Source organism: Nyctereutes procyonoides, unplaced genomic scaffold (assembly GCF_905146905.1).
Source record: "Nyctereutes procyonoides isolate TBG_1078 unplaced genomic scaffold, NYPRO_anot_genome, whole genome shotgun sequence".
Classification (NCBI taxonomy): domain Eukaryota; kingdom Metazoa; phylum Chordata; class Mammalia; order Carnivora; family Canidae; genus Nyctereutes; species Nyctereutes procyonoides.
This window is the reverse complement of record NW_026575052.1, coordinates 33269352-33294420: the sequence shown is the minus strand read 5'-3', so window position 1 is coordinate 33294420 and position 25069 is coordinate 33269352. Positions and strand designations below refer to the sequence as shown.

Below are 25069 nucleotides of genomic sequence, written 5' to 3'. Positions count from 1 at the left end.
GGTTGAGAGTGTGCTTTGGAGTGTGTGTGTGTATGTGTGTGTGTGTGTGTGTGTGTGTGTGTGTGGCGGGGGTGGGGTGGGGTGGTTCTGTTTGCTTGTGCCCTTCCCCAGTGCTTGTTCTGAGTCCGACATCCCCTCCAAAGTGGGGCTGGATTCCCTGAGCAGGATCCTAGCATATGAATTCCCTACACTGAGGATTTATTCAGGAACCGTCCCTGTTTCCTTATGTGCCCGTGGGAGAACAGAATGCAGTCTTTCCCAGCATCCACTGCCATGACTTCCTTCTTCTTCTTTTTTTTTTTTTAAGATTTTATTTATTTATTCATGAGAGACACACAGAAAGACAGGCTGAGACTTAGGCAGAGGGAGAAGCTGGCTCCCCTTGGGGAGCCTGATGTGGGACTTGATCCCAGGACTTTTTTCTGTTTTAAAAATACACTCCTAGGGAAACCTGGGTAACAAAAATAAAGTTAACCTTAATGAAATTCAACTTAACTAGAATTAGTTAAAGCTTTTAAATAAAATTTAAATCGTTATTAAGAGGCATCTCGATGGCTCAGTGGTTGAGCATCTGCCCTTGGCTCAGGTCGTGACCCCAGGGTCCCGGGATCAAGTCCCACATCAGGTTCCCCGCAGGGAGCCTGCTTCTCCCTCTGCCTGTGTCTCTGCCTTTCTCTCTGTGTGTCTCTCATAAATAAAAGCTTTTAAAAAAAAGAAATTAATAGAGAATAATTTACTACAATCCATATATCTGCCAGCCAGCCTTAGCTAAACTTAATATTTGCCACATTCTTCAGATGTTTTAATATTAAATTTATTAAAACCACAAGTGACAACTTAATTCTTTAAACTTTTAAGTTCAACTCATAGACCCCCATTATTACCTGCAAACGATTCTTAAAATAATATTGCAGCATTTTCTTCCCTGGACCTATTCCCCATTTTCTCTGCCAGAGATAACTCTAATTCTGAATTTGCTATTTATTCTTTTCACAAAGAAATACTAGTCTTTATTTAGTCTTTATTATTAAATACTTTTTCTTTATTTCCTTTGTGCTCCAAGAACACATTGCCCTATTTTGTTGCTAGGGTGGTGAGGTTGATATTGATGGAATGAAAAAGTTCTCCTGATAATGTGAAAAGTGATGGTGTATTGACTGTTTCCCTTGTCCCAGGTTGAGTGCGTTAAGTGCATTATCTCATTTAATCCCTTCTGGTACCATTTCCCATCTTTTTATAAAAGCCATTTTCCTTCTCCCTCTCCACCCTGCCTCCCCGTATATAATATTACCTAGCACACCATAGGGTTGTTAAGATATTGGAATTGCCTGGGATATATAGTAAGGCCTTAGTGGATTTTTAGCTATTTATGCTATGCTACAAATGAAGCTTAAGAAAATTATCTGTTTAGTTTTATTCTTTTCACACTTGATCAAGTATTGATCAAATAGTGTAGTTTCACTGCATTTCAGGCAATAAACATTTTTTGGGCACTTAGTAAGTGCCAGGCACTATGGCTGGTCCTGGGGATAAAGAAATAAATACCTGTTAACCTCAGGGAGGTTATAGGGAGACAGTCTAATAATTAATTTCTACTAAAAGAAAAAAGACTGATACATAAAATTATTTGGCCGATTGAAATGTTTGCCATCTGAGTTTTTCAATTGCTACATTAAATTCTTCAACTGTTTTTGTTTCTAAACTTAGTTTTCTTTCAAAGGAAGCATCTGGGGGCACCTGCATAGCTCAGCTGGTTGAGCTTCTGCCTTCAGCTCAGGTCATGATCCCAGGGTCCTGGAATTGAGCCCCACATGGGGCTCCCAGCTCAGTGGGGAGTCTATTTCTCCCTCCCCCCCAACTCATGCTCGCTCACTCTCTCTCAAATAAATAAATAAATAAATAAATAAATAAATAAAATATTTTCAAAAAAATTAAATGAAGCACCAGGAGCACAACAGTGGTGAGGCCAGAGTAGATTTTCTCCACCATGCAAACCTTGGCATCACATAGCTTCTATGCCTTCTATCAGGTTTCTTTCTGAAATATGAATAAAGAAAATATAAAACATAAAATACAGAAAAATAGAAGAGATCAGAAGAAAAAAATCTATGGATTCTGATCACTGAAGGTTGGTATGTTCTTAACAAATGATGTCCTTTAAAGACTTTATTTCTATGTTAAATCATTTCTTCATGTAATACTGATCTTAGTTTTCTTAAATGCAGTCTATGGTTTTCTTGTCTATCTTTATAGATGTCCTGCTTTTAGATCTAAAAGGAGGCAGATTGTGCAAAGCTCCTCTTAGTTCATCTTTTAGTTGATATTTTAAAATAAGGCAAGGAAAAAAATAAAAATATTTGACTTCAATTCTGTGACCTTTCCTGCATAAAAATCGACCTGAACATTTTTGAGGTGGTGACCAGAATCAGAGGGTAATTATACTTGAATTTTTAGTGACAGAGCTAATGCTTCACTTAATTGGTATTTACTATATTTGTTTGTTTGGAAAAAGTCATAATCTCTTATGTGTGGTTGGGGGGAGCAGGTGACAAAACTCAGTATGATCCCATTTTTGTAAGAAAATATAGGTTATGGAAGGAAAGCCTGGTATAGAATCGCTGAAATGTTGACAGTGGTTTCCTCTGATGTGATTATAGGTGACTTTTTTTCCTTTATATGTGGACATCCTACTTATTGAGCCAAGAGGAACCAAACTCAAGTGAAAAAGATACTTAACATTTTTACTACTGTTATGGCTAAGTAGCTAACATTTACTGAGTGCTTTACTTAGAAAATTCTTTAATCCTTTCAACCATTCACACAGGCCCATTCTCCCCATTTTAGAGACAAAAAAGCCAAGGCCGGGAGAGGCTGGCGAACTTCCTTTCCCATTGTCACCGAGGCAAGATGAAGATCACAAAAACAGATCTCATTTTCCCTATAGTCTATGCTTTCACTACATAATATGGCAAAAGAGCAATTTTGGCAGAATAAGTAATTGTTTCCTTTGCAATTAAAATAGAAATTTCTCAAAGCACTTGGATTAAAGCATTAGGCCTCTTCACACGGACAATGGCGGGAGCTGCAGCTCACTCCTGTACTTGGATAGTGCTAGTAGTTACCATGCACCCTGTTAGTAAATCAGTTAATATAGCCCAACAGTTATTAACCGGCAGGATATACTTGTTGCCTGAGGCAAGAGACTGAAGCTCTTTTATAAGGAACAGATCTGCTGGGGGAAATCCAGATGTTGCCTCTGCAGCAGGGCTCCAGCCACATGTGCTACAGTCCCTCCTGTTTCTGAGAGGTATGTGGCTGGATTCCCACCCACCCACTCCCAGCCTTGCATGAGGTTCTCTGAATTGCCTGCCATCTTTTCTCTGGGCCTGTGTGTGTTTTGCAGGGAAAGAAGAGCCCACTTGTCATTTAATCAGTCATTGGATATTTAATAAGCACCTACTATGGCCACTCATTGTGCCAGTATCAGTGTGAAGTACATAGACATCAAACATGGTTTCTATGTCCACTGAGCTTCATTACTGGGTGAATATTCACGTCTACCTAACTCCTTGATGTCAAGGAGCCTTATTTCCTGTGTTGGTAACTAGTTTAGTCCTTGTGCCGAGGAAGTAGTGGCATGCAAATTGGTTCACCTGTTTTACTATTAAAGCCATAACATATATTACAGCTCAGGGTTGATGTGAGTTGCTCATTGAGCCTAGTCTGATACTGATGTCCTGATGATGCGGATGGGTATACCCTGTGGGTCCTGCGGACATGGCTGGGTGGCCACCAGTTCTTTGGAGAGAGAAGCTTTGAGAAGGAGGCACCAGCCCCATTCCACCTAGACAGAATTCCAGGTCTTCCTCTTGCTGGTCACAATCTCTACTTTGCTGACCCTTGGCTAGCTGACTTTGCGATCATTTTCCATGTCAGATACTGAAAGAGTCCCTCCGTAAGTGCACGTCTGCTCCAGTGATGCTGGGCATGCTCTGCGTATTGAGATGCGTCTCCAGCGAGTCCCTGTGCAGTAGGCAGTGGTAACGAGATACTTCATCCCACCCTGGCTGAAAGCTGCAGGCGCTGGAGCTGAAAACATGGAATTTGGGTTCACGTGGGCAGTCAGGGCAGAACTTGGGGCCGGATCCCTTGACCTGATTAGAGCACTATGCCTCTGGTTGCGATTAATACATGAATGCGGGGAGGAGGACAAAAGAAGGGACTTGCTGTTGTCACTGACGTGCTGATGTGCTGCTCGCCACTTAACACTGTCTTCTCTCCCCCCCCCCCCCCCGCCCCGACAGGCCGATACCTCCTTCCAAACCCGGTGGCAGGGCAGGCCTGGCCAGCTTCGGCGGAGACGTCCAACCTCGTGCGGATGCGCAGCCAGGCCCTGGGCCAGTCGGCGCCCTCGCTCACCGCCAGCCTGGTGAGTGTCCTCTGCTTTCATGCGCGGGGCATCCCCATGCTCTTATCTCCCCACCGCCCTGGGGACTGGTTTAAGCTTCCTGAGTTTACCTGGATTTGAACTTAACCCATGTTTAACATTATTACGCAGTGCGAAACTTTTTGCCTGGAGTGTGCTGAGCGTTTCCAAGCCCCCTCTCCATGGCCCCAGCCTGGCCTGTAGAGTGTGGGTCGACTTGACTGTCTCCTCTCTTCCCGCAAAAGAGATGAAAGTCTTTCTGAGCTTCCTTTTTCCTTAAATACTTTGTTTGCAAATAATTTCAGACTTGCCAAAAAGTTGGAAGAATATGAAAAATAAGTAGAACATGGTTGATCCTCACCTTGATCCAGCTATTAATTTCTTTTTTTTCTTTTTTTTTTCAGCTATTAATTTCTTGCCAAATTTGCTTTTTCTCTCTCCGTGGATATATGCTGATGTAGATATAAGCATATGTGTGTATTCATATATATGTGCACACACTCAGATAACGGCTTGAACTATTTAAGAGTACACTGTGTATGTCCTGGCTGTTTGTTATCATGGTTATAGACGTTGGTACATTTGTGGCTACTACAAGCCTTTTATCTATTCTTCAGTCTGTATTTCATTTTTATCAATTGGGTCCATCATATCCTGTGTGGCATTTTTCCTCCAGTGTAGGATTGAGTCTGGGGTCATATATTGCATTTAATTGTCATCTCTATTTAGTCTCTGTTAATCTCAAATTTTTGTACAGCCTTCTTTTGCCTTTTATGACATAGACATATCTGAAGACTATCCTTCCTCTCCTAGTTTGTAAAGATGGAATGTTTCTCCTATTATCCATGCCTGATGTGTCTGATATTTCCTCTTGGTTCCAGGCCAGAATTGGGATTGGATGGTGATGTGTCCTCTCAGGGCTTGCCTTCTGTAGGCCCATCGTGTCCACCCACCCCTCATCGTGTTGTTAATTCCCCCTTCCTCCCACCCCCCAATCATGGTGTTGATTTCTCCATTGTAGTAAGACTTTTAATCCTATAATCAGTAAGCATTCTGTGGGGAGATAAATTTCAGGCCATGTGAACATATTTCTTGTCATCAAAAATATCCCCCAGATTTCTCATCCACTGGAGATTCTTGCCTGGATGCTTCTTTTTTGTGGAACTTGAAACTGGTCATTATTCTAACACCAGGACTCCAGCCATGTTGACCAGTTGTCTGTCAGTTGGCATCCATATTTGTATATTTGTTCACAGCTTGGAGTCCTGCTTTCCTTTTTCACTTTTTTCCAGTGTTGATCTTTATTTTTACCCATAATGCTTCCTAGAATTTTGTTTTCTCTTGGGTCTTTTATCTTCTCTCCTTCAATCTTTGGCACAGACTAGAGTTCTCTACAAGTTACTTTTGTATTGGTGGTAAGGTTGTATGATTTGGTAACAGATTTTTAAATATCTTTTACTGATGGTGATGCAAATAATTTATCAGTGCATTATGGTGCCTTATACTTTTATGCATTAGTAATAAATTAAGTCGGATGTTTGAGACTCATTCAATGCAGAGAGATTTGACTTAGGTCGAGACTCTAGTCTTACTTTTGCCATTAGGTAGCTGTATAAACTTGGGAAAATCACTTAGTTTCTCATATTTTATCAACTCAGCTGCACCTGCTAGATGAAAAGAGGTATTTAAGCAGCCTCTGGAAGCCAACTTTGGAATTCCCTGATTCTACTTCTAGAATAATAAAGATTGTGAATGTAGTGAATAATTATCCCTAAAAAAGTTTCTCTCAGAATATTTTATGACTTCAAAATTGACTATAGTCTTTAAACCTAAGTTCATCTTTTTCCTCTCATGAAAATTTTAGGACTTATATTTAAAGGTACAGTTAATATGATGGTAGTTCGCATCTGCCATCATCCTATCCCCAAGGTCAGTGTTAATTTTTCTTCTTGGGGAATTTCATTAAAAGCTTATTTTATTGAAAGCATTTACTTTTTAAGGAAAGAGAGAAGTGCCTCACAATTAATGATTTTTTTTTAAACAAAAGTGCTTTTTCTGGGTCACTGCAATATTACTGTTAGTAATTACTCAGTATTACTCAGATAGTAATACTGTATCTTATGTAATACAGGTGGTTCCATACTCAGAAATGGAAATTGATTCATTCATTTGTAAAACACATATCAGGTGACCTAAGATACTTGGGAATAAGATAAAAAGATAAGGAGAATTATTAATAGAAAACACAAAAACTACTCCTCCAAGTACATCTGAAATGAAATTCTTACCGAAGAGTCATGAAATCATTAGCTCTTCAGTCCTGTGAGTTTTTATACTGTTGGCTTGAGCGCAAAGCTGGGGAAAGTGCTAGGATCCCATAGGCAGCAAACTTAAAATAGTACCTGGCACATAACAGGTCTCAAATGTTAGCAGTATTGATGCTTCTGTTAGTGACGTATTTTGGGCACGCTTGGGTACAGAAGCCAGAGCGTGGTTAGCCATTCACTTGACAGTGAAGGTTTAAAATGTAACCCTCAAAAAAATAAAAAAATAAAAAAAATAAAATGTAACCCTCGTCTTATCTTTCCTCCGGAGGCTTCATTACTTCCTGTTGGTGGGGTAAGGGAAACTATTTGCAGCCTCTTTGACCGAGTCTTCTCCCCCTGCCCCTTTCCCTCCCGTTCTCTCCTAGTCAGAGCAGCAGCAGCTGGAGGGGAGCCTCCAGGCAGAGTGCCATCTTGATTTCCTCCTTGTTCTGCTCTTGGCCCAGCTTTCTGGGCCATATCGCTGTTTTTCACTCTGTCACTCAGTGTGGGCTAATGCCTTTTTCTACTTGTGGTACCCTTTGCACACCAGGAATCTGTTTCCTATGTCTTGGATTGGATTACATCTAAATTATCTTGTGGATGACAATTCATTATCTCTCTAATGATAGAGAAGGATGGTTGAGAGGTAGAAATTTCCACTTATTAGAACTTTCTACTTTTCCTTCTAAACAAGGGATGTGTCACATGGTTCACTGAACAACAGAACGGGCTTCATTCTGACCCTGTCTCCAGGCCACTGTTCTCAACCCCACTGCCCCTGGCCTAGAGCTGTAAGTCACCTCTCCTCCTGTGTTTGTCATGGTGCCCCTTAGTTTTACCTGCTAGATTGCAAGCTCCTTGAGGGCAGAGTTCCTGTCTGCTGCTCCGACTTGGTGCTCCTCACTGCTCCTGGCACAACTCCTTGCACGTAGGAGGCATTCAATAAATATGGTTCATGGAACGAAAAATTATTCCTGCAGCGTGACGGATTACTCTAGCTGCAAGGCGAGAGTGATGGTGTGGTTCTGGGTGCTGTAATGGGTGGCTAATAAGATGATCCATCTAAAACTCTTTGTTCTTGCTCTGTGTGCATCTTATGTTGGCGATTAGCCGAGAAGTCTGTGTAATGGGCCAAATCCCACGTAGTTCCACATCGGCGGCTCAAAAAATACGCTGACAACGTAGTGAAGAGAGAGGATGACTGTCCACATTCAAGGAAATTCGGTTACTATGCTCATAAGCTGTCAGGATGTAGTCACGTTGATTTAAACGTTTGTTGGCTCACGGAACAAGCCAGTTGAAGTGGTATGTGTCCTCAAGTGTGGAAAAATAGGAAAAACAGGAAGCATCGGAGTGTCCCAATGACAGCATCACACTTGATAAAAGCGTGTTTCCTGTTCAACCCACCAACAGACACTTCAGAGAAGTACAGACTCCCAGCCTCAGAGCTGTTCTTAGGTTAGTAAGATAGAAATGAAGGCCTCGTGGTTTGGTAGGTCTGAATCTTAGTAAATGCATAACCCATAGTGATGTAAATGCCATAGGCAAACTGTAGGGTAATGCTAACCACCTTCTCAAGGAGGAGATTAATTCCTCGCCTGAAGTATCTAGTTTTCCATGGCAATGCTAAATGTAGTCGTGCTCCCTCTCCCAGACACGTTGGGCATTTCAGATAAATGGCATGTTGCCAATTCATCCTAAGTAGCCTGGTAGCTAGCAGAATCCGTGCTCAGCCAGTGTCCGCCTGCTGGGACACCAGCCGGGAGTGCTGATGAAGTGTCAGATGTATACTTCATATACATTAATCTGAAGAGGGGAAAACTCATTTCTCCATTTGCTGCTTCCATCTTTCTGTCCCTCCCCACACACAGGGGTAGTTTGTCAAAGAAGTCAGACTTGTCAGAAGCAGGGGGATTTATACAGATGCTGCTTTCTGGCAAGAAAGATGGAAATTTCAAGAGACAAAAAGCAGGACCAGTGGTAACTTATTTTTCTGTAGGAAAATAAGGCGGTAAGGCTTGATGATTAAAGTTTAAAAATAGTATGTGTGGCCATCATTTGAAATCCTCACTTCTTTTGTACTTGGGAGTAATGGATGGATGGCAGAAAAACAGTGAAAACTAGTTTACAGTGTTTTTTTCCAATTTTCTCTTTGATTTGAATTGTGTGCTTCATCTGCTTGGTGGGTCAGAACCTCCCCATGTCACCTTTCTTTCTCCCCCCCCCTTTTTATGATTGATTGATTGGAGGGAGAGTGCACAAAGCTAGTGGGAGAGAACATGAGTGGGTGGGGAGTGGCAGGGGAAGAGGGAGATGCGGGGTCCCTGCTGAGCAGGGATGTGGGGCTCAATCCCAGGACCCTAGCATCATGACCTGAGTCAAAGGCAGATGGATGCTTAACTGACTGAGCCACCTGAACGCCTCTCACATTTTTTCTTGTTGAGGTGTTCCTTTACCATCTAGTTTGAAACTGCTCCCCACATTGCGTGCCATACATTTTCTCCATAGTTTTATCCCCTTTCAGGATACCACACAATTTAGTTCATTAGCTTATCCATTAACTACTCTAATGAAAAATTCATGACAGTGGAGAGAGTTTTTCTGTTTTCCCAGGGCCTGGAATAGTGCTGACACATAGTAGGTGCCCAGTGAAGACTTGACGCGGGCATAAGCAAATATTACTTCCTTTCTATACATTTTTAGGACCCTACAACAGACTCTTGTTTATTTTTGCTTTCTTATTTTTAATCTGTGGTTAATGTTTTAGGGTTTAGCCTAATGAAGAAGCTAATCTTCAAGCCAGAGAGCAATTCACTATGGAAACTATATTCAGGAGGTAAACTATAGTGGTTAAGATGGACAGAGGGAATGAGGGGGAGAGCAAATTGTTCAAGAGATCGGCTCCACTCTCTAGCGCTTACTAGCTGTGTAAACCTTGGTTTATTCATCTGTGAAGAAGGGTAGTGGTTGTAGCAACCTCGTAAGGTTATTGTGAGGATCACATGAGCCAACTCATGGGCAGTCCTTTGCCTAGTGCCTGTCACCTAGGAAATGCCAGTGTTGATGTACCTGGTGTTTATCAGAACAATGTTTCCTTGAGATTGTCAGGCTCAGTGGAGGTGGTATTATTAGAAGGAAGAGAAATGAGCCCTTTTTTAGATCACCTGCTAAGAGCAGTAATATAACCTTTTTGTCCTTCTTCTTTAATGTTGAACTAGCTTGCTTCTTACTTCCTCATTTTGACTCATTACTCACCAACCTGACAAACTGGAAGATACTTTCTAGAAGAGCTAGAGCTAGCATTTTTGAAGGGGGGGGGCAGTGCTTTCAAGTAATGTTTTTCAACTTTTAATATGGGGTTCAGTGGTGTAATTTTATATTTTTTCTGTGGCCCTCTTTTGACATAGTATCCATTTCTTTTAATGAAAAAATTATGTTTCATGATGTACAATAAATATTAAGACCAAATTATTTAAACTGTAATATATTCAAAGAGCCTTGATGAATATTCATCTTTTCCATTTGCACAAATGCATTATATGAAGAGTCAGGGAAAATTCACTAAACATATGCAAAAGTGCATTTTTCCTTTTTAATTCATTCAGAATGCACTGGCATAATGTCAGCATTTATTTAGGGTACAGACTTTATTTGCAGTCATTTAATATTATATCAATACTTCATTAGCCTTATAGCTCAAAAACAAAAACCTGAGCTGAAGTCCAATTAGTTAACTCTGAGAGAGTGTCTGTTAAATATTGATGAAGGGACCATTTGAATGCCCTTGGATAAATTGCTTAACCAGAGTTGTAGAGTACAACTATGAGTTCGCATTCTCCTTAGCCTCTGTGACTCAATTTAAAGATTCGTGTGATATTCCAGTGTGTGGATTTCTCAAAATGTTTCCCTTTAGGTTATTTCCAAGTTTTTCCCATTGCACATAATGGTGATGAGCAGGCTTTTAATAACTCCTTGTTCACCTCTAGTTACGTGTTCAGGGTAACTTCTTGGAGTAGAATCATGGTGGCAAAGGATAGGAGCACTCTGGGAGTTCTCCATACTTCTGCTTAACCTTTGTTTCTATGAACGCTGTTCAGATTCATACATTCATGTATTGAGAAAGTGCATCTCACTATGCCCTGGCCAATGGTCAATATTGTCTTCTTAAATACAAACAAAAGCTTTGCTAGTTTATTACATGAAATATAATTACCCTTCTAAATTGGTTAGATTTTTAGTGAAGTTGATAAGGTTCGTGGACGTGTTGAACTCTTACACCTAAGCCTCTGGATAAAGCAAATAGGAAGTTAGGGTTATCCATGCTGCTTCCTGCAACTTCTTCCTTCCATTCCCTAAATCAGCTTACCATGCCAACTGTTGGTAACCTGTGTTGCTCTTGGGATATAAGAACTCCTGAGTGTGATTACAGTGTTTGTGGCTGAAGGCATTATTCCTTAGTTCAGAATTTTTTTCATCTGGAAAGTAGTAATCTCAATTGTGAAATAGTGCCTTCAGCTGTGGACATTATAATCAGAGTCTCAAGAGTGCTTGTACTCCAGGAGTAATACATCTCCTAGTTATTACCCTCTGAGCTAGGTTCTGTTTATAGTGAAGGGATGAATTTTCATAACTCAGTGCTGAAATAGCCATAGGGAGCCCTGGGCAGATTATTATAGGTCAGGCCTAATCCATGAAGATAAATCTCATTATAGGCTCACCTGGGCCCATCCATGGGGTGTAGCTGGTTTAACATGAGTCTGTAAATCAAAGATCAGATTAAAAGCAAACTGTAAAATCCTTGTCATAATCCCAACTACGGCCTCTGTGAAGAGAGATTCTAAACGTGCCTCCTTACCCTAAACATGCTTGGGTGCCATGAGAATAATTAGCAGAAAAACATAGGTTGAGTTCATTGTGATTCAGTCTGTTAACGAGTGAAAAGCTACCTATTTGGCAGGTGTGTGTATATGTGTGTGTGTGGGGGGGGGGTTCTAAAATGAAATTGCAGCCAGAAGTAGTCACTTAAAATTTCCCCTCTCAGTTTTCTCTTCCTTACATTTGCAAAGATTAAAAAATAGTCCTTATCTTCCTTATGTATTGCCGTTCCTGGGAAGGATGGGATGCCTGCTAAAGTGTGTCTCCGTGTGGGTATGCCTGCAGAGACTGGGTCACGTATGGACTGGATGTTATCAAAGGCATGTGAGTGTCAGTTGGATGAATGGTGACCATAAATATCTTGGGGGATTTAAAGAATAGAAATGTGTGCCCTGTTTTAATTACTTATCATAGAGGGGATTTAAATGAACTTAAAGCACTAATACCACATATATGTAAATATATTAGTGTGTGTGTATGTTAAAGCTTAGGTTTCACTTATTACCCTCTTAACCCAACCTGTATGCCTATTTGGGAGCTGGTCGACCTGTTCACCAAGCTTAATGAGATGATCCAGGGAATGCCAAGTCCTGGCACCTCAGCTATCTGACTCCCCACTGTATTTCTTAGCACCACAGGCACTGCCTGATACGTATTTAAGACTTAGATAATGGTTGTTTAGTAATAGATGTTTAGGAGGTCTTAATTAAAAGACCCTTGAGTTTTCTGAAGCTCTCGTCCTTCTGCTTCCTGGAACCCAGACTAGTTGAATTGCTAGACTCTCAAAGATTTGATTGGCTTTTGCGTTTGGGGAGGTGATCAACATAAAGGTGGTAAAGCAGTTTCAGCTGCCATCATGGAAGAGTTCCCTGGTGCACTAGTGCACAAGTGCCACTCTCGTGGACTCCTGGTGTGACCCTGCTTGTCCTTTTGCTCCCCGGGTAAAATATAAGCACTAGATTACTTGCTGTCTCATTGTCAGAAGGGTACTGCAACCCTGGAAAAACCAACAAGCCCATAGTAATTAGACAGTGGTTTGTGGGAGGGAGGGTATTGGGATGGAACATTTCCTTTCTTGTAAAAAAATGAAAAAATATCATTTTACTTCATAGGCTTCTTGGGAAACTTTTGGTTTTTGTGGTTCTGGAAAAGCCTGCATGTTTTGATACTTTTCCTACTGTATTTTTCTAGATATACTTTCCTGGTTAGTCGAATGAGTGATATTGGTGAGTACATTTATTTAATTGGCACCTGTAGTATCATTCTCCCATTGGATTCTGAATCGTTTATCAGTTAATTAACCATCAATGGAATTCTTATTGCACAATTGGTATTAAAACCTATATGAAAAAAAAAAAGAAGAAGGAAAGCTTCCAAACACATTCTACAAGGCCAACATTATCCTGCTACCAAAACTAGGCAAAGACACTACAGAAAAATAAAACTATAGGCCAGTATCACTGATGAACATAGATGTAAAAACCCTCAAAAAAAGAGCAAACCACATTCAGCAATACATTAAAAGGATTAATTCCTGGGATGCAAGAGTGGTTGAATATTTGCCAATCACCATGATAAATCACATCAGCAAAACAAAGGATAAAAATTACATGATCATCTCAACACAGGCAGAAAAAGCATTTGACACGTTTTAGCATCTGTTTCTGATAAAAACTTCCAATAAAGTGGGTTTAGAAGGAACATATATAATTCAACATAATAAAGACCATATATGAAAAACCTATGGTTTACATCATGCTCAATGGTGAAAAAACTGACAGCTTTTCCTATGAGGTCAAGAACAAGATAAGGATGTCTACTCTCACTACTTTTATTCAACATGGTACCAGAAGTCTTAGCTGCAACCATCAGAAAGGAAAAAGAAAGTGAGTCATCCATATTGCTAAGGAAGAAGTTAAACTAGCACATCTGCAGATGACATGATAATTTACATAGAAAACTAAAGACCACCAAAAAACTGTTAGAAGAAGTAAATGAATTCAGTAAAGTTGCAGGATACAAAATTAATACCCAGATTTCGGTAGCATTTTTATATACTAAAAACAAAGCAGAAAGGGGAATTAAGAAAGCAGTATCATTTACAATTGCATCAAGAAGAACAAAATACCTAGGAACAAACTTAGCCAAAGAGATAAAAACTATAAATCACTGATGAAAAGAAGTTGAAGGCAATGTAAACAAATGGAAAGCTACTTCATGGATTGGAAGAATTAATATTGTTAAAATCTGTGTACTCCTCAAAGTAATCTATGGAGTGTATGCAATCCCTATCAAGACACCAATAGCTTTTTTTTTTTTAACAGAACTAGAGCAAATCATACTGTAATGTTTGTATTTAACCACAGAATACCTCAAATAACCAAAACAATCTTGAGAAGGAAGAACAAAGCTGGAAGTGTCATGATTCCAGATTTCAAGATACACTATAAAACAGTCTGGTACCAGAACACAAATGGAACACATAGATGAATGGAATTGAGTAGAGAGCCCAGAAGTAAACCCATGCTTACATAGTCAATTGATTTAAGACAAAAGAGGCAGGAATATATAATGGGGAAAAGACCATCTCTTCAACAAATGGTGCTAGGAAAAGTGGACAGCTACATGCCAAGGAATGAAACTGGATCACTTCTTTACAACATACCCAAAAATAAACTCAAAATGGATTAAAGACCTAAATGTAAGACCCCAAACCATAAAAATTCCAGAAGAGAACATAGGTAGTAATGTCTCTGACATCAGTTGTAGTAAGTTTTCTAGATAGGTCTCCTGAGGCAAGGAAACAAAAGCAAAAATAGACCCTTGATACTACATCAAAATAAAAAGCTTTGTTTATAAAGTGAAGGAAACCATCAACAAAACAAAACAACCTTTTGAATGGGAAAAGATATTGCCAAATGATATATCCAATAAAGGGCTAATATCCAAAATACCTAAAGAACTTAACACCAAGAAAGCAAATAATGTTATTAAAAACGGGCAGAGGACCCGAGTAGACATTTTTTCCAAAGAAGAGATGTACAGATGGCCCACAGACACGTGAAAACATGCTCAAGATCATCACACATCATCAGGGAAATGCAAACCAAAACTATAATGAGAGATCACCTCACACCTGACAGAATGGCTAAGAAATAATAAAGCATTGGTGATGACGGGGACAAAAAGGAGCCTTCGCACACTGTTGGTAGGAATACAAATGGTGCAGCCAGTGTGGAAAGTGGTATAGATGTTCCTCAAAAAATTACTAATGAACTACTATATGATCCAGTAATTCCACTACTGTTATTTATCCAAGGAAAATGAAAACGCTAAATCCAAAAGATACATGGCACCCCTATATTTATTACAATGTCAGAAATGTCAGAAAGGGAGACAGAACATAAAGACTCCTAACTCTGGGAAACGAACTAGGGGTGGTGGAAGGGGAGGAGGGTGGGGGGGGGTGAATGGGTGACGGGCACTGAGGGGGGCACTTGACGGGATGAGCACTGGGTGTTATTCTGTATGTTGGCAAATTGAACACCAATAAAAATAAATTTATTATTAAAAAAAGATACATGGCACCCCTATATTTATTACAGTAGCCAAGATCCAGAAGCAACACCCCATTCCATCATGGAATATTACTCAGCCATAAAGGGTGAGTTCTTCCCATTGGTGACAGTGTGGATGGACCTGGAGGGTATTATGCAAAGTGAAAGTCATTTGTGGAATCTAAAAAACAAAACAAAAAAAAAAACAAAAAACAAAACAAAAAAAAAAAAACAGAACAAATGTATAAACAAACGGAAAGCAGAATGAGATCTATAAATTGAAGTGATGCTTTCCAGAGGGAAGGGGGTTGGGGGAGACGGGCAACCTGGGTGAAGGGGAATGGGAGATACAGGCTTCCTGTTAAGGAATGAAAGTCATGGGAATAAAAGGCACAACGTAGGGAATATAGTTGATAATAGGGTATTAGTGCTCTGTGGTGCCGGATGGACACTGCATTTGTGGTGAGCGTAGCTGAGAAGTTGAATCACTGTGTCATATACCTGAAGCTAACATAACATTGTGTGTCAGCTGTAATCAAGACAATTTTTAAAAACCTTACATGAAAAAGATGTGACACAAAGTCTTTTTTTTTTTTTTTTTAAAGAAGCTTCAAAGCTGGCCGAAATGAGACTTGTGAAACCTCAGAGAGCACAGTAGCAGGAAATAATGTGTTGAATAGTGTGCAGCTGTGAGAATTTATAGATCTAGAAGGAGGATGTTGGGCTCCGGGTCTCTGGCAAGTATCAAGATGCTGTGGAGTTACAGAGTGGAACGGGGCAGGGGTGGTAGATGAAAGTGGATGGTGTGCTCTGAGTAGTGATGACTTTTTTGTAGTATGTTTCTAGAACAGTCATGGAAGGCAGAGGAGCACATGAGAACCCAGAGGCTCACGGCTCTCAGTGACGGAATGGTTTTTGGTTTAATGTGAATCCTGGAAGACTACCACCATCTATCTGTTTGCAAGAAGAACGTCCTTTTTACTTAGGAGCTGTCCCAGATGCAGAGTCTGTTATCTGCAGGGATTTTAGCCAAAAGGAACTAAGTCTTCATTTTTGTTGGATTCGTGGCTAGATGGCAATAATGGCTTACTGAGTTACAGCTTTTCCTTGTGAACTGATACCGTTAATTTGTTTTTAAGTGAAATGGATCATGTGCAATTTCAACTCAGCTGTTTGTGATCTACTAAAACATCCATTCCGTGGACAGATTCATGTGATGGAAGGTCATGTGTTTTTCATCGTTAAGGGTCTCTGTGCATATTTCTTCTTTTTGGCTGTCTGTACTGAAGCCCCTGTACTTTCTCTTCCAGGAAGCCGCCCTTGACATCTCGACGCAGCCTAGTCTCCTTTCAGTTGCGCACATCTGAACCAAAAGCGTTTGTCACATAGGACTGTGAGGCTCTCTTTGCTTGCCCTCCTCTCCTTCCCTCTTCATCCCCAAGTGGTCTCATTGCCTTAAAAGGGCCAGGATAATGATCTGTAGCAGATAAAGGGCCTAGTATAGTTCATGGAATGGGCTCTCAGAAATAACCCTAAATGAAATATGAGCTTATATCAGGTGTGCCCGTAGAACGTCCGTGAGCCTTGGTTCTGAAAATGAATTCTGGAGTTGGAGAGTTTTATGGATGGAACAGACCCTGGGTCACCCCGCTCCCCTTCCCTAGAGAGATTGTACACTACAGTGGCCTTTATCTAAATTGTGTTCTTTTTTTAAATTATTTTTTACAAGCCCTTGATTTAGAATTTAATTACTGTAGGCAGTTTAATGGTTAAGAGCTTGAGCTCCAGGGCCAGGCTGCCTACGTTGGAATGTGGACTTTACTACTTAATAGTTGTGTCCCCTTGACCAAGGAGCATAACCTTCCTGTGACCCTGAAAAATGGGAATATTAATGGGACCTGTCCTAGGTGGTTGTTACTGGAATCAAGGAGCACATTGGAAGAGCGCAGTAATGTTAACTGCTACTGTCTTGTTCAAGAGTAGTAAATTAATGGATTTACTAAACCAGGGAACATAAGTTTTATTATTGAATGCTTATCTCAAGTCTCTGATTTGAAGAAGTGATGGAACTGGCCTGGTAAAGATAAGTTTGTCTCTGATTTTTTTTTTTCAGATGACTTGCAGATCTACTCCCATTTTCTCCAGGATCATTTGTAGTACATGAAGGTCGTTTGAAATAAAAAGACGAAGTGTAAATTCGCATTATCTTTTTAAAAAAATATTTATTTTAGTGAGACAGTGTGCATGTGTGAGTGAGTGGGGGGCAGGGGCAGAGGGAGAAGCAGACTCCCCGCCTAGCAGGGAGCCCGACGTGGGACTCGATCCCAGGACCCCGGGATCATGATCTGAGCTGAAGAGAACCGCTTAACTGACTGAGCCACCCAGGCACCCCTGAGTTAACATTTTGTATCCCACTTACCACAGTGCCTTTGCATCTGGACCTTTCGCGTACCAACATCTGTTTTGAGGTAATGCCAGTCTGGCCATCACTTTTTGCCATGGCCAAATTTTACTGTCATTTATGCAGATGTATCATGCCTGTTGGGCTTGGACACCGAAGGGCTCGCTTGATCAGGGAGGCATTTTTGAACGTGCATCCCTACTGTGTGAATATATTTTAGAATAACGTGTACTTGAGGTGGTATTAAAATAAATAATTTAATAGACCTGTGCATCTTTACTAGGAAGCTGTGAGAACATTTACTTTGGGGTTTTAGTAGGATCTGGAGGCAGCAACCTTTGCCAGCTTTAACCACTTAGCTGCCAGGCCATGGAGAAGTTGAGGGAGTCCCGGAGGTCAGCGATGGGTGACTCGAAGTGTACGCAGAATGCTTGAGGCAGCAACTGTTTGCCAACCTCTAAGGAAGTATGTTGGCCATCAGAACTGGGGCGTAGCGGCTGAGCATCCTCCCAAATATCAATTTAGGAAATGTACTACAACCAACAACAACAAACCAACAAGACTACTACTGACTACTCTAATATTTTACTAATGTATTCTAATATTGTTTCCTCAAACTCCATTTGATTACACGTACCCCTGGGGTGTCCATATTCTACGTTGTGGAATCTTGGAATAAACTATGGGGTCTCCCTTCTAAACCTGCTGGTGTAGGGTTTTATTGGTTAAAGGATGTTTTGATTATTCAGGGAGGCTGCTTTTTCCTGTCTGGGAAGGGTTTATTTTATTTTACTTGTAAGCGGAAGGAGTAGCAGATCTTTGCTACACATGTCATTAACTGCCACTAAATTGACACAAATGTTGACAGTTACTGTGAGAACTGTTTCAAAGCTAATTATGCTAATTAGAATGTAACATACCAGTAATCGCGTGTATTCAGACATCATACCATCACTTTTTGTGTTTTCTTCTCCAGATGTAAGACTTTCATTCATTTGTTGCTTGAAAAGCTGCGGAATTATAGCTGAGATAACAAATAATTGCCAGCAAATAAAATTGGTTCTTTTAGAAATATGCTCTAATTGGTTAGCTGTGTAAAAGACAGAAACAAATGTTAGCATGTTAAGCATATAAATTAGGAACATTGCTTATGAAATCCTTAGTTTTGGGCTTTTCATTTAAATAAGCCTTCTTATGGCAGTTAATATTACCGTTTGGTTTATGACCCTTAAAAATACATTCCCTTTCAGCATTTCTTGGAGTTCTAATTTAGCTTCCTTATACATGTTAGATGATTTGCAATTTAGATTTTAATTTGATTTCCATTCTTTAAAATACCATTTTTCTTGTATTTCGTTTTTATTTAAAGCATGATTCTCTGTATTCATAGAAGCTGGGCACAAACTACTAGACAAATCAAACTCTTAAGTGAACCCGGAACATAAAACATTTTAATAGGAATTTCACATAACTAAACTAAGTATTTGAGAATCCAACCAAGAAATTATGGTTCTTCTGAAACAAACTTTATGGGGACATAGTGTTGCTAATTTACCCCCTCTTACAGTTCTTTTATTTTTATTTATTTATTTGTTTGTTTGTTTATTTTTACAGTTCTTTTAAAAATAGCATTTCTTCCATTGATTTAAAATCCTCAGCACTTCTTATGTACGTAGAGTGTCATATAGGTCCTTCTCTGATGATTTTGGGACCATATCTACCCGAAGAGACAGTTTTGCTCTCTGTAGTTTTTCAGAGTTTTGAGTATTATTTCTGCCTCTAGAGAGTTTTGATGTCTTTCTCTTGTAATTGGAGTGTGTGTGGGTACCCCCCCACCCCCATTTGTGACCCACATAAATCAGCCCAACACTTGGGGTACCCTGACCTTTAATTATGTAGGATCGAAGCATATATATATACCCTTCTCAATTGAAGTAAACTCATGGCCTGGCTCTGGTGTGATGTGCTCAGAAGGGAAGAGGGTTTCTTTTAAACCCCTCTCATAATGACCCCTCCATAAATCTGCTGGCAGGCCCTGTGCTTTGCCTATTCTTTGCTACGGTTTTTATTCAGCCTTTAGGGAGCTCCTGTTATCCTTAGTCTACGGGCCCTTAGTTGGGGATTATTTACCAACTTCAAAAAATAGCAGATGATGAGAAAGACTGACATGTTTGGGGTTGGAACGTAGGACCAAATTCTAGAGCCTGGCTCTGTAATTTTGCGACCCTGTTGCTTACCCTCACTGAACCCTGGTGTCTTCATTGGTAAAATGAGAATAGTTAATCCTGACAGTGTTTGTTGTAATAATTCAGGAACATACTATAACATACATCAGAACGAGCTGCCAAGCACTAGGCTTTCTTTGTGTATTTCTCTATTTCTGGGCTTCTGTTTCCTGTCATCAGCTTAGTTGTCTATTTCTGTGCCTCTATGACTCTTTATTCATTCCTCTAACTTCATAACAAGTCGTCTTATGAACTGGTCCAGAAAGTTTCCTTATGTCATTGCTCTTTAAGCGTGTTGGCTGGTTTGGCATGTTTATCTTTTGTGTAAATTTACTTGTAAGGTTCTTTGAGCTAATTAGATTTTGATTAGAATTACGTTCAGTCTAGAGATCAATTTGGGAAATTGACAGTTTTATGACGTTGAGTTTAACTATTCTAGAGCGTAATATATTGCTCCATTTACTTAGGGCTTTTTAAATGTTCTTATCTACAGAATGAATCTATATATCCTTCATTAGAGTTATTAGAAATTGTAAATAACACGCTTTAAAAATAAACATGGGTATCTGTTTGTTAATGTCTGGAAAGCAGTATGGACCTGATTGATAATTTCTTTTCTGGGGCACTTTTGACTGAATAAATTGTCTTAATAGACTATTCAGATTTTTAATTTCGTCTTGAGTCTTTTTTGGTATTTTGTAGTATTGTGTGAATCTGTTTATTGTGTTTAAAAATTATGTTTATTGTGTGCCAGCTGCATTTTGACTCCTTTCCCCTTATTGTTTAGTTGAGGGGCACCTGGGTGGCTCAGTCCATTGAGCATCTAGCTCTTGATTTTGGCTCAGGTCATGATCTCGTGGTCATGAGATGGAGCCCCTGCATCGGTCTCCACACTCACTGCAGAGTCGGCTTGTCTCTGTCCTTCTGCTCCTCCCCCAACTTATGTGCTCATGCGATCTCTCAAAAATAATCTTAAAACATAGTATTTATTTGTGTCTTCTTTTTTTTCCCCTCTATCAGTTTTGCCAGAGATTTGTCCGTATTACTAATTTCGAATGGTTCTGGATCTCACCTCATGCCTAGAAAGGTATTTTTTTCTTCCCACAGTCTAACAATATACCTCCTATTTTCTTTTATGGGGTAATTTGTAATATTTAAATATAATCTGCTTAGAACTTATTTTTGTTGAGGAGTAAAAGAGCAGTTCAGCCTACTGTTCTTGTTCCCAGTGGCTAGCCTAGTTATTTCAGCACCATTACTGAACAGCTTCTGTCCCCCTCTAATTTGTAATACCACTTTCAGCATACACTAAACTCCCAAGTACATTATGGGTCTATTTCTTGGCTCTGTTCTGTTCCTTTGATTTGTCATCTTGTATTTATAGCACATGCTCTCATTCCTGTAGTTTCATGCTATTTTTAATATCTAGTAGGGCTGGTAGGGGAACCTTATAACTCTTGTAGTTACATTTATTTGCAATTACATTTAAAAGACTGTCCCTCATTTTAACATTGTTTTCCCTCTGTCTCTGGAAATAACTTCCTTCTTTTCCTGAAAATCAGTAAGAGGGGGAAAAATCCCTTGTGAAAATACTGCACATCTACTTTTATAAATCATGGTTTTTTTTTTTGCGGGGTTGGGGTTTGCAGTAGGGAGAGAAATCGTTAATTCTCTTGTCAGGTTTCTGCGTCAGCCTCCTGGCCTGTGAGCTGCACGGCGCTGGGGACCATTTACTGAGACTTGGATGTACAAAGTTCTCGTGGAGTGATGTGACACATAACCCTGGACCTCGCTGCTTTCTGGTGTGGGGCTCACTGATTATTGCTGCCACCAGCCTAAGAAACTGGGGCCTGCTGGTGGCCGCTCTGCGAAGGCTGAGGGATATTGTCAGAGACAGGAGTTGGGAATGCGAGGTCCGCACACTCCATGTACATGTGGAGAAGCTCTTCCTTTGCCAACCTCAGGGGCTCCTCCTTTGATTTCGTGCAGGGAGTGACCATGTTACCTTCTAGCTTGCGGTGGTGAAATCCTAATGCCACCAGCTACCGCACTGGCCACAGAGATGTCCTCTGCCATAGAAACCTCTCCTTGGTGGCAGCGTCAGAAGAGCCAACAAAAGCAGTGAAAAGTTAACAATGGCATCGCTTGACTGGCATGAGCTGTTTTCCCAAACATGTCGTTTTTCTGAATTATTCAGAAGGTCTCTGTCCACGGTGCGTGCTTAAGGCAAAGGATGTGCTCAAAGGGGGATGGGGCAGTGACAGCACGCAAGGAATAATTCCCCTCATCCATCAAGCCTGACAACCCTCGGATTTGTCCCCCTGTCAGAGAAGGGAGAGGCTTGAGCAGAATCGAATGGTCCCCACTTGTCTGGCATTTTAAACAAATCTGAATTTGATATGAAATTAACTGGATGCAGCTGAAGTCGCTGGTGGGAACAGTTCCCACTAATGCCCTAAGCTTATAGCCTGTCCCGCAAGGCAGGAGGGGGTGACCTCAGACGTGCATATAAATTATGACCGTCTTCGAAGCCTGCCAGCGCTGTGAGCTCTTCATTAAGAGGTTAGGAATCCCAATATCAGGACAAATGAAGCCACATCTTTGGTCAGCTGGAACTTTATTTACCTTTCCATCCCAGGAGTCTTAGATCCAGCTCATCAATTAGGAAGTTGGGCCTGGATGACTTCTGTGTTCTGTATTTCCTATTCTAGAAAGAAACATTGACGTTCATATCATAAGATGATAAATTCCCAGAGAACATTAAAAAAAAAATTCCTTAAAAGGTAGGGATAAAAAACCATGCGTAACTTAGAACCACTCTCAGCCTGTTCTCTGGCCCTTCCAGGCCTCCTGGGAGCCCTCGGGGCTGCTGGGCCTTCCTGCTGCTCACGGGCTGTCCCCGGCCCCGACGTCAGTGCTGGGCTGCCTCCCTGGCTGGTTCTTAGTTTCTCCCTTCGGTTTCTGTCCACCTGGAGTGGGAGCCTGGGGGTCTCGGGCCCGGGACTACCTCTGAGCGCACAGCCCGTCTCTGATGCCCGAGGGCTCTTGCCCCTCGCTGGCCCGCGCCCTCGGGCCCAAGGAGCCACCCCAGTGCCAGGGCCTCCGCCCTGGGCGCCAGGGCCCGGGCAGCGCTCCTCCTGGCTGCCCTCCCTGCAGCCAGGGCCCCTGCTTCCAGAAGGATGGTGGCCCTGGGGGCCGCTGCCTCCCTGGAGCCGGAGCAGTCCTCGCTCTTCCCCCTGCCACCCGGCCTTCTGAGTTGGCTGCTCTGCCATCAGAGGCCATGTCCCTGGAAAGCTCTAGATGGCAGCATCCGCCTCCCTCGGCCTCGAGGCTGGACTAGAAAACACTGACGGGAGCCCCCAGGCCGCGTTCCTCTGGTGGCCTGGTCTTTATAAGGAGTGCCCCCCCCCCAGTATGTTTTCTTTTTTACTTTTTTTTTAATTTTTAAAAAAAGATTTTATTTATTCCTGAGACACACACACACACACACACACAGAGAGAGAGAGAGAGAGAGAGAGAGAGAGAGAGAGAGGAAGAGACCCAGGCAGAAGGAGAAGCAGGCTCCATGCAGGGAGCCCCATGCGGGACTCGATCCCAGGACCCCGGGGTCACACCCTGGGCTGAAGGTAGACACTCCCCCGCCCAGCCACCCGGGTGCCCCTCCAAGTGTGTTTTTCACGCCACAGGCAGCTGGGAAGTTGGAATATCCCTTTTCCTGGCTTCTTCCACAGCCTCTGACTCGCAAAGCCGGAGACTTGAATGGAATTACTTCTTTGTGTTTTATCCAGTAAAATTTTGTCGTGAGGGGCATTGCTTTAAAATGTAGCTTGAGAGGGGCAGCCTGGGTGGCTCGCTTAGTGCCTGCCTTCGGCCCAGGGCGTGATCCTGGAGACCTGGGATCAAGTCCCACGTTGGGCTCCCTGCATGGAGCCTGCTTCTCCCTCTGCCTGTGTCTCTGCCTCTGTGTGTGTGTGTGTCTCAGGAATAAATAAATAAAATATTTAAAAAATGTAGCTTGAGGCTCCCCCTTATTTGTTTAAAGGGTGGCTCACGAGGGCTCATGCGTGGTGCTGCCTGAGGGACCCAGGAAGCTGGTGTGCTAGATGCTGGGCCAGTTCCCTGGTTCCTGGCACAGACTCCGATGTGTGCAGCGTTGAGTTCATTCTGTGCCACCTTCTTTAATTTTTTTTTATTTATTTATGATAGAGAGAGAGAGAGAGAGAGAGGCAGAGACACAGGCAGAGGGAGAAGCAGGCTCCATGCACGGGGAGCCTGACGTGGGATTTGATCCCGGGTCTCCAGGATCGCGCCCTGGGCCAAAGGCAGGCGCCAAACCGCTGCGCCACCAGGGATCCCTGTGCCACCTTCTTTAACAGCAATGTCACATCTAGGGCCCCACATTCAATTATGTGGTTTCCCAGTTCAGAGTCCTTAAAGATAATTACACTGTAGACGTGGGTTCAAGTGCAGAAGAGGGGTCTGCTATTTAAAACACGTATTACTGGGTTGGGGGGTTTGACTGGTTGTAATTTTTTTTTTTAACCTGCCTGTTTCCCAGTGAAACTTTGGATACTGGGGAGCCCAGCTGAGCTGTGTTTTTGTGTCCTCCATCATCCTAGATCCAGGCCAGCATGCACAAATTTCTCCAGAAACCTCTCCTTTACTAACAGCATCCTCTCTGCCCTACATTTGGTTGTGATTCCAGATACCGTAGCACAAACCATTTATCTCAGAATATTTAAACACGCATTCTCCCTGCCTTAACTCCTGTGTTCCGGTGGAATTGTGTTCAGCTGATTTAAAACAAAATATCGAACAGCTCCATGAGCACCTGCATTATATTAGCTGTGGTGACTATGTCCCAGGTCAGCCTTTTCTCTGCTGCTGTGGAAATTGGACTCTAGCAAAAGAGATGGAGCTAGACTCTGAATCCTAAGATGCCTTTATGTACTTCATTGAGAAATGTGCAGGTTGAGGATATACTCCCTTTCCTGAAGGGTATTTTTATTTTAATTATTTTCATTTATTTTATTATTATTTTTTTTAGATTTTTAAATTTATTCATGAGAGACACAGGCAGAGGGAGAAGCAGGCTCCCTGCAGGAGCCCGATGAGGACTCAATCCCAGGACCCCGGGGTCACGGCCTGAACCGAAAGCAGGTGCTGAACTGCTGAGCTACCCAGGTGCCCCATGAAGGGTATTTTTAAAATGAGACCTAGAATGTCACAGGGTTAGGAGAGATGATATCTAAGGATAGCCCCTCCAGAGCTTACCTGTG

At 41.6% G+C, this 25069-nt stretch overlaps 1 protein-coding gene across 1 annotated transcript in view; it reads left to right on the top strand.

Moving 5' to 3' along the window:
* Positions 1-25069, top strand: part of MAST4 (microtubule associated serine/threonine kinase family member 4) — a 533198-nt gene that overhangs the window by 162544 nt on the left and 345585 nt on the right. Inside the window, 1 exon segment of the mRNA XM_055330979.1 lies at positions 4305-4429. Coding sequence (XP_055186954.1) covers positions 4305-4429 — 125 coding nt within the window.